The following is a 10,676-nucleotide window of genomic DNA, read 5'->3' as shown; positions in this document are numbered from 1 at the left end:
CAAGGGCGGGGATAAAAAAAAAAAGGAGACATATGTAATACTCTTTGTAATACTTTAAGCAATAAAAAAAAAAAGTGTGTTATAGAGAAGGCAAGATAGTATGTAAGGTTTGGTATCTTATGTAAATCATTGCTATGATATATCCAAGGAAACAGCCTAAGTTTGGATGTTTAGATTTCATTATTCTGATAGTTATTGTATTGATGCTCAAATCCCTTATTACAGGGCAATCCTATGAGGAGAATGTTTGCCATATCAGGAGACTGATTGGATTTGTCTTGCCATAAATTCACACCTCGAAGTTTTAAGGACCTTACATTTGAAATTTGAGAACTGAGATTTTGCACCTCTTAAGAGAAGCAGCCTAGGTTTCTGTTGTGTATTTTGTTATTTGGTTTTTGTTTTCTTATCTTATTCCTTACACCATTAACAGAATGGGATATGGAGGGTCAGTGAAAGGGATTGCAATGAGACACGTGAGTCAAACAGAAAAAACTGATGTCCATTATTTAAGAATATAGGGACTACAGTCCCCTCAGAGGAACTGAGAGTGACAAGTATTCTCAAACACCATATTGCTGATAGAATATTTTTCTCTGAATCTCAGGCAGCCAAGTAGGTTTAACCTTTGCCAGCTGTGATGCTTTGAGAAGGATTCCAAAACTATATTCAGACTCTACAGGACTAGACCCATTAGTGATTAATATCTGACATGGAAATAGGAGTGGAGAGATTGGTGATTAGGTTGCTTATTTGATCCTGTCTTAATTCCTCTTGACACAATTGTTTCTATTGGAGTCTTTGCATGGAGGGATTTTCATCTTGAATGTTCCAAGTTTAAGAAAATTATGAAGTGAAGTTATGAAATTTCTTTAAAATCCTGAAGTTTATTTAAAGGGAACCTTTAAGATTATGTTTTATTTTTTCTAAATGTTTGGGCGTGTTAGTCTCAGTTGACTGGTGTCTACTGATGGTCTGCCTTGTTAATGTTCTATTAGATAGGTTTGTTTCCTCATAAGTATGGTTTTATTCGTGGCTTTATTTATATTATGTAAATATGTTTTTAAATGTTGCATTCAGAAGTGTGGTTTCATTAATTATATCTGTGACCAGTTTCAGTTTAGTAAGTTTGATTGCAAAAATAGCTTTTTCAAAAGAAATTTGAGGTGGTATGAATCTGGTATGTTTAGGAAAGAATACTTTTAAAAAATATATATTTTTATTGATTTCAGAGAGGAAGGGAGATGGAGAGAGAGATAGAAACATCAATGATGAGAGAGAATCATTGATCAGCTGCCTCCTGCACGCCCCCTATTGGGGATGGAGCCCGCAACCCAGGCATGTGCCCTTGACTGGAATCGAACCTGAGACTCTTCAGTCTGCAGGCCGACGCTCTATCCACTGAGCCAAACTGGCTATAGGGGTAGGAAAGAATACTTTTACTAGGAGAGCTAGAGCAGAAAGGAGAGCAGCAGAGATTTAGTATTAAAGAGCCAGCACCTTTTTTTTTTTGAAGGTATATTATTTTTATCTAAAGATAGAGTTTAAATGTTGTTTGTCAATTTGGGAAAGTTTGCTTTTTACAACAGCTCTGTACTTAGACAGTTGGTAGGAACATCATTCTCATAATTTGATCCAAATGGATTAGTGTTGGGTTTAAAAAATAATGATAACTTAATTAATGGTAACTACTTGGTGCCAGCAGACAGTATGTTATTGGTCTTTCACATGTATCGTTATATTTAATCCTTGCAATAACCTGTAAAGAGATAGAACATTATCATCCCCATTTGAAGCAGAGGCTGACAGAGGTTAAATAAATTGCTCAGGGCCATACATTTAGTAAAGATTGGGTTTGGTATTTCAAACTCAGATCTGTCTGACTAAAAATACCCATCTCATTTTCCAAGTGCAACAGTTCCTTCCTGGATTTATTTTTATTGGTGTATTTTTTTTGTAGTATTGGCCATATAGTATCATGATAAAATTGATATTATACATTTTAAAAAGGGAAGTGTTATATCCTCTATGAAATATAATTTTACTTTGTGGTAACTTTTCTTGGCCTATTTTATGAACTGCCTTTATACTAAGGTTTTATTTATAGTATTAACAGAGTGTCCTTAGTCCTGGCAGGGTAGCTCAGTTGATTGGAGCATTGTCTCCATACACCAAGGTTGCAGGTTCAATTCCTGGTCAGGGCACATACAAGAATCAACCAATGAATGCATAAATAAGTTGAACAACAAATTGATCTCTCTCTCCTTTTCTCTTTCCCGCTCTCCCTCCCTCTCTTTCTCCCTCACCCTCCCTCTTCCTTTCTCCCTCTCTCTCTCCCCCTGCCTTTCTTCCTCTACTTTAAAATCAATAAATTAAAAAAGAGAGAGACTCAGTTCTCATTTTAAAAATAATTTACTTGAAATATCTAGTATACTGTGAATAACAGAAGAATACCTTTACCATGGAAATCTTTTCTGCCACTTATGTTTTTGGTCATTTAACACAACCTAAAGTTGCAGAAGATTATAATTTTTAAATTAAACATTAAGATACTTCAGGGTGCTACTGTGTTCATTGAGTTAGGTATAGAAGAAGATAAAACTGATAATACTTTAAAGTGGTATCTAACTCTGAAATAATAAAATCTACATTTTTCTAAGATGACTAGTAGATTTTTATTTGTGCATTGAATTTTAAAACAGTATATATAAAATAATTTAACAGTTACCTGACAGAGTCTTATTATTAAACTAGAGGCCCAATGCACGAAATTCATGCAAGAATAGGCCTTCATAGCCTCGGCCACCATCGCAGCCCCGACTCCAACCGGAAGGTTGTCCGGATGCCGTTAGCCTGTTTCAGTCGATTTGCATATTATGCTTTTATTATTATAGACAGTTGCTTTTCAGAGTGGTTGTACTAGTTAGAACATTTTTTTTAAGAACATTTTATTTAACTTTATTCTCACCAGTATTGACTTTTTAATGTGTTATTTATTTGTTATTAATTTATATACATATATTTTTTTTCCATTTACAACTTTGTTATGTAATCAGTGGAATGTGATCATAACTTTGTAGCATGAGGGGACCACCAAAGAAAAAAATATTCAAGTCTTATAATTTTAAAAGTGTATAAAATTAAATTTTTCTTTTGAAGCAGTTTTTATCCTAAGAATGTTCAGGGGTTTTTTGTTTTTTGGTGTAAGCATAAGAAGCTTGGTACTATATTACTTGTTTGGGGGGAGGTGAAGTAGGCCAAGATTGGTGTTTGTATTTTCTAAATATATTTACCATATCTATTTGATAACTTAAAGAAAAAGCGGTATCATGAAACATGGTGGTAACAGTTTGATGTGACTTCTTATGTGAAGTGAATAATTAAATCCCGTCTCTGTAATGCTCTAATTGTCTGCAGAGTCCTTCAGTATCTCCTAATACAAGTTTCACTTCTGATGGTTCCCCATCTCCGTTAGGAGGAATGAAGCGAAAAGCAGATGACAGTGACAGTGAACCTGAGCCAGAGGATAATGTCAGGTGAAGATATTATTTTGGTTGCATTTTGTTAGCAAATTGCTGAAATAGATGTGGTATAATTAATGCTATTTAGCTTAGAGCAGCAGTGCCTGCAGATGCTTGCCTGTGATCTTTTTATCCACAGTAATTAATGTGAAGGTTTAAACTAGTCAGTAAATTCCAGTGAGATATATAAGCTACTATTGCTGTTAAAACTAAGTATCTAGATTAGTATGCGTGCAGGTTTTCGTCCTCCATACCACTTTTCCCTCTGAGACCAAGCACTTGGTCGGCTAGACATGAGGTGTTTAGCTCTGACTATGTGATCTGAATGTTACCAGTTTGAGATTAAATTTTCAAGCTGCTTAAGCTATTAAGTTCAGTTACACTCGGATACCTTAATATAGTTTGCTTTAATCTTCTCATTTGAAAAGGTTATTCCTCAAAATGAAATACACAAACGACATTTGGTTAAGAAATAAATGTATATTTTTTAAAACCGCAAACTTGCATATGCACAATTATATTTCATGGCAGAGAAGTTTCCCTTTAGCTGTTTAAAATTTATAATAGGAAACTTTGATTATTTAATTTATCCAGAAGTTTTTGGTCATTATATAGCAAGTTTAACAGCCTCTGTGTAATTAAATCCAGGTTTGCAGCCTAGGCTCCAAGTATAAAAGACCAACAATCTCAATAATTGAAACTCATTATGAATTTAGCAAAATGATAAATTTCAAAGTTAAACAAACAATAGTGGTCCACAGCTCATACTGCTTTTATGGGACATGATTGGTATGTTTGTATTTATGATAAGAAACTTCACAAGTGTCATGTATGATACTGCATTTTTCTAATATTCTTTGATATGAGATTCTGAGATCTGTGGTGACTTGTAATGGAACGTTTACCTGATCTGAGTTTTTATTCTCTGATTCTATAACTCTGGACTTTCTTCTTAGAGTGCTTTTTGTTTTACTGTGTAGCGATCATGTTTAATACCAGCTTAATAGTTAACTTGATTTACTTAGAACTTTATTGTTTAATCCTGTTGCTGAGGATAATCAAGGTAGAAATGCTTCTATCAAGAAATGTTTGGCCCTAGCCAGTTTGGCTCAATGGATAGAGCATTGACCCTCGCACTGAGGGGTCCACCGTTTGATTCCCGAGCATGCGGGAGGCAACCAATGTGTCTCTCTCACATCGATGTTTCTCTGTCTCTCCCTCTCCCTTCCACTCTCTCTAAAAATCAATGGAAACATATCCTCAGGTAAGGATTAATAACAAAAAGAAATGTTCGGAGTTTTTAGCATTTATTTCATTGATATTTCCTGTAAATAGTGGTAATCCACATTATGGATAGTAGATATTTCTCCTACTGATATTCTATGAATACTTTGAGTGTGAGAACTTAAAATTGATATGGTGTATTCTGAAACATGACTGCAATTTGTAAGATCTGGTACATGGTAGAAAATAGCTCTTAAATGGAGAATCATTTTGATGTTCTTGATCTGTGCTGGTGTAGTTTTTGTGTGTGTGTGTTTTTAAAGTTTTTTTTTGGGGGGGGGGACTTTTTTTAAAATATGTTTTTATTGATTTTAGAGAGGAAGAGAGAGAGGGGGAGAGAGAGATGGAAACATCAATGATGAGAGAGAATCATTGATTGGCATGTGCCCTTGACTGGAATTGAACCCGACGCTTCAGTCCGCAGGTCGATGCTCTATCCACTGAGCCAAACCAGCTAGGGCTTTTTTGGCTTTTTTTGTGTTCCTTCAATAAAATGTTTGAATCTCTCAGGGAATGAGAAATGAGTACTTAAAAAAACATATGCTTTGGGTTAAAATAGGGGTTTTTACATTACTTTTTTTGGTGATTAGTGATAATTTAGTGAATCGATTGACTTGCTTCTCGGTAGCAGAACGTACATACATACCTTAAGCCAACAGCACCTCTTATCTGAAAGGGGTAAGGTGGCCCAAGGATAGAGTAGGTATACATATAATTTCTGCTTGGTTCCCAGAAATGGTTTTTATAAACCACTTTTTGACTTTTTGGGTACAGTTTAAATATATTTTAAACTGCAGAACTTGATCAATATAAAATTTCAGTATTTGAATTTAAAATGTAGTTTTAAAATTGCCCCACAATCTAAAACTACATGTAAAACAGTATGAAAATTTGAGCAAACAGGTGTTATTAAAGTAGTTTAATAAATGGTTGTTCTTTTTTTAAATGTAGTTTTATAACGGTATTACTAGTTTGTGTTTGGGTTTTTGATGTTTAGCTATCTTTAAGTTGATAATAAATCCTGGGAAAGTGGACTTTTTAGAAATAACTAAGTGAAGTTGTGCTAGCATTACTGTTAAACTCATTTACGTTTCACCTGGATATTAAATATTCATTGATTTGGCCAATAAATTGGTAGATAATTACTGAAAGTATATTTAGTCAATGTAAACTGGCTTTGACTGGTTTGTAGGCTATGGGAAGCTGGTTGGAAGCAGCGGTACTACAAGAACAAATTTGATGTTGACGCGGCTGATGAGAAATTTCGTCGTAAAGTTGTACAATCTTATGTTGAAGGGCTCTGCTGGGTTCTTCGATATTATTACCAGGTACAAAAAGAATATTTTTCTTTAAAATATTATAATAGTGTATATTATTGAGATATATTCTGAAATTAAGCCCATTCTTCCTTTTTTAAGTTTCCTGTTTAGAAGTTCATTACCTTAAATAATACTTGTTTGTAAAGTTCCTTAAATGTTAGTATATAAACAAAGCTAATTTGGGTTTCATTAAAGGATTTTAGCATTAAATTGTGTGATAGAGTATACTTTGGCTTTCATGTGATTAAAGTTTGGTTTGTTTGTTTTTTTAAAAAATAACTGAATAACTACTAATCACTAAATGACTGAACAAAGCAAAACTGGAAAATGCTAGTAAGACTTTGAAAGGAACTTGAATGATAAAATTGCCTCCATGTAATGTAGTGATGTTACATGAAGTGCATTCTAATTGGAGTAATCTCCATCTGACTGAAAACCTTCGATAATTGAGATGTCAGACTGGTGAGAGATTATGTAAACATAGGGGATATAATACTGTTAGATAATATATGGTTTTATACTCTGAGAATGAAGCAAGTTAAGTTTGGTGTGACCTGGGGGTAGATGAAGTTTGTTGGTAAGTAGGAAGTAATTTAATGCACTAAACAGTAATATAGTATTGATCGTAAAATATTCTAATTTCATGTTTTACTCCTACCTTTAACACGTTAAATGCCCTTTCAGTCACCGGTGACTGACACTATACTTTCCATCTCGAAGACAAAACAGGCTGGGCGCTTAAAGTGTTAAGATTTTAATTTATTAGGCACAGAGTCAAACACTTACCAGGAAGACTCCTCATTACTTGATTTTGTTTTCTTTTCAATGGGTATACTTAAGTATTTTTATGGTAAAGAGAAAGTCACATGAAAATAGAGGGAATTGTAAAATGAAACTTTTGGCTGTTTTACTCTCAACCTCTGTTTCAGTGATGTTCCTTACCCACCCAAATGGGCTCAAGTAAGTGTGAGCTGCAGCTGCTCTTCATTATATTTGATAATGGCAGTTCTAGAGTTGTAGAGAAATGCCTTGAAACACATTTAAGGCTAAAAATCATAACCATATTGTGTCTAAACACAAATTTTGGTGTTAATTCATTATTAAAGACTAGAGGCCCGGTGCACGGATTCATGCACATTAAGAGGAAATTAATTAGAAGAAATATTTTAGAGGCCAGAGGGGGACCACGGGACGAGGGCTTGTCTGGCCTGTCTCGCCCAGTCCCGATAGGCCGGACCCCAACAGCAAGCTAACCTACCAGTTGGAGCGTCTGCTCCCTGGTGGTCTATGCATGTCATAGCAAATGGTCGAATGGTCAGAGGGACAATTAGCATAGGCTTTTAAATATTTATAGATGCTTTGCAGAAAGTTCAGATTTAATCAAAATAACTTTTAGGACTTGTGGGGAAAAATTAATATATGGAATATATACTAGAAGTTGTGTGTTAATATTCTAATTTTTGTTTGTATTTGTGCTGTGACTATAATTTAACATAGATTTTTGTTTTTGTATTGTTATTAATGATTTGAGGGCTGTGCTTCCTGGAAGTGGTATTACCCGTTCCATTATGCACCATTTGCTTCAGACTTTGAAGGTATTGCGGACTTGCCTTCTGATTTTGAGAAAGGCACTAAACCGGTAAGCTTAATTATTTAGAGTCATTAAATTCATAGAATTTTGGCTTAGGTAAAAATTGTGTAGCTTATCTGAAACTTTTTTCTTTCTTGCAGTTTAAACCACTGGAACAACTTATGGGAGTTTTTCCAGCTGCAAGTGGTAACTTTCTACCTCCATCATGGCGAAAGCTCATGAGTGATCCAGTGAGTCTTAGCATTTTGAGTGTGTTGGTAACTGGGTTTTTGTCATAGGTTTTACTAATATTAGTCACAGTTGCTTTTGCATCTTAGTTGAAACAGTAAAGTATAGAAACAAAGTAAAAGTATGTGAGTTCTATATACTTTTCATTACTTTTTCCACCTCTTGTTTCCTTGGCATCAGTACCCCACTCAGTAAATAAAATTGATTTGTGTTTTGGAGAAATTATTTTTTAAATTACTTTATTATTATTATCATTATTTTTAATTTATATTTATTGTTGAAAGTGTTACAGATGTCCCCCTTTTTTCCCCATTGACCCCTCCACCACTACCCCCCAGGCACCCAGGCCTTCACCACACTGTAGAACTTAGGACAAGTTGTTTTGTTCTGAGTCTGTTTTGACTTATTCCAGCCCTTTATGGTGGCTACAAGAGCTCAGAAGACTGACCTACCTGAAATCACCTCTGAGCTTGTTTTGTGTGCTAGCTAAAAAGAATGAGACCAAGCTGGGAAGGAGGAATTATTGCAGTCTTTCTCTTCGCTCACTGTCTTGGGTCCACAGTTGTCAGCTCTACAGTTCTATAATAATGCTTTTTTTTTCATCATTTAAAAAAATACTGTTAATTTTGTTTTACTAGACCTAGAATTAATCACCTGATATCTTAACGGTTTTTGAAAGGAATGAAACCTCATTTTCTCATCAGGCTTGATAACTTGAATGAAAATTATAACAAATTCCTGTATAACAGCAGCATGTAACTTTTGTTTTGAATCTTTACTTTTCTTCTTGATATAGGATTCCAGTATAATTGACTTTTACCCTGAAGATTTTGCTATTGATTTGAATGGAAAGAAATATGCATGGCAAGGTAAAATTTAGATATTATTTGTTTTTGTTAAAATCATCTTAACTTTTTGGTAAAACTGTGAGAAACATGATTTATAAAATGGAAGAATTACCGTAAAAGAAAGATAAATATTGTAAGAATTATATGTGAAAATTTAGTGTCTTTTCATTTAACCTGGGATTAGCAATGATTAATGGTAGTTGTAATAGCAACATTCTGATAAACAGTAAATTGGGTTGAAATACCCAATTAATCATCATATCTTTCATCTCCTTTGTGAATAATTTATTGGACTTGGGACTTGCTCCTTCCAGTTAGTAGTAGCTCATTGACACCTTGTTAGGTTGTTGAGAGATAGTGTCTGTGGAGACTGACTTGTACGCCATTGAAACATTTGAAAAATGTATTAGAAATTTTGTTTAAATACTTGGCATTAATCATTACTTAAAATTTATTTATTTATTAATTTCTCATTCCTTTGTTCACATATTTTATAAGACTCCTATATAATAAGAGGGTAATAAGCAAATTGACCCTGGATCAACCAGTCACTATGACGTGCACTGACCACCAGGGGGCAGACGCTCAACCTAGGAGCTGCCCTCTGGTGGTCAGTGTGCTCCCACAGGGGGAGCTCTGCTCAGCCACAAGCCGGGCTGACGGCTGCGAGTGCAGTGGCGGTGGCAAGAGCCTCTCCCGCCTCCTCTGCAGCAGTAAGGATGTCCAACTGCGGCTTAAGCAGTCAGTCAGACATCCCCCGAGGGCTCCCGGGCTGCCAGAGGGATGTCTGACTGCCAGCTTATCCCGGTCCCCCAGGGAGCAGGCCTAAGCCGGTAAATAGGCATCCCCCGAGGGGTCCCGGACTGCGAGAGGGTGCAGGTTGGGCTGAGGGCCCCCCCCCTCCCCCAAGTGCACGAATTTTTGTTCCCCGGGCCTCTAGTGGCAATATAAAATTTGTACTAAATTCAAGATGCTACTTAACACTCATAAAATGTGTGATGACTAATTGTAAAACACAATAAAGAGTTTTTCACACGGTAAGCCCCTTTCATCAAATCATTTTAACCTCCCTTCCACCATACATTTTTCTAGGATGATAAGCATGTTTGGTAAATCATGTTTTTTCTCTTTTAATTTGGTTGTTCCCTATGGTGTAGATGACCAGTAAAATGACTCAAAGAGTGTTGTGGGGCAAAGGGAGATAAATAATAATTTACAATTTAAAATTATTATATTTTGCCCTAGCCAGTTTGGCTCAGTGGGTAAAGTGTTGGCCTATGGACTGAAGGGTCCCAGGTTCGATTCTGGTCAAGGATACATGCCTGGGTTGCAGGCTCAATCACCAGCAGGAGATAGCTGATCAATGATTCTCTTTCATCATTGATGTTTCTATCTCTCTCCCTCTCCCTTCCTCTCTGAAATTAATAAAAATATATTTTAAAAAATAGGATATTATATTTTGAGATTTTTTTAGGTTTGACTTATACTTTATGTCGTAATGGAAATTTCATATTACTATTATGAAATTATAATGGAAAATGCAACCCATTGATTAGGGTTAAGTGCTCCCTTGTCATATTTTGTTGTATGCAAATGGATTGGGGCATTAGATGGTTTTTGAAGATGCTTTGTGGAGGGAGAGGAAGGATAGGAGAATATGAGGGGGTAAAGTAAAAATATATGTAAATATATTTGTTTTAAATAAGTCCTTATGTGGGCTTATTAAATATAAGTAAATATATAAGCATGCAGGTGACTTGATGATTATATCATCTATATATATAAAGAGCCAGGGGCCGTCACATCCGAAACAACCAAACGGACGACCGAACAGTTTGAGTGGGGCGACAAAGCTGGCAGGGGGGGGGGGGGGGGGGTAGGGGGG

General features: G+C 35.5%; 1 protein-coding gene across 2 annotated transcripts in view; it reads left to right on the top strand.

Moving 5' to 3' along the window:
• The window catches only part of XRN2 (5'-3' exoribonuclease 2), a 67,899-nt gene that overhangs the window by 20,042 nt on the left and 37,181 nt on the right, over positions 1 to 10,676 (top strand). For both annotated transcript variants that reach the window (XM_014539475.1, XM_014539474.1), the window contains 5 exons: positions 3,418 to 3,536; positions 5,998 to 6,133; positions 7,656 to 7,763; positions 7,856 to 7,945; positions 8,740 to 8,812. In XM_014539475.1, coding sequence (XP_014394961.1) covers positions 3,418 to 3,536; positions 5,998 to 6,133; positions 7,656 to 7,763; positions 7,856 to 7,945; positions 8,740 to 8,812 — 526 coding nt within the window. The remainder of the gene's footprint in view (positions 1 to 3,417; positions 3,537 to 5,997; positions 6,134 to 7,655; positions 7,764 to 7,855; positions 7,946 to 8,739; positions 8,813 to 10,676) is intronic.

Source organism: Myotis brandtii, unplaced genomic scaffold (assembly GCF_000412655.1).
Source record: "Myotis brandtii unplaced genomic scaffold, ASM41265v1 scaffold217, whole genome shotgun sequence".
NCBI classification, from domain to species: Eukaryota; Metazoa; Chordata; class Mammalia; order Chiroptera; family Vespertilionidae; genus Myotis; species Myotis brandtii.
Note: the sequence above shows the minus strand (reverse complement) of the source record. Positions and strands in the feature narration are given on the sequence as shown.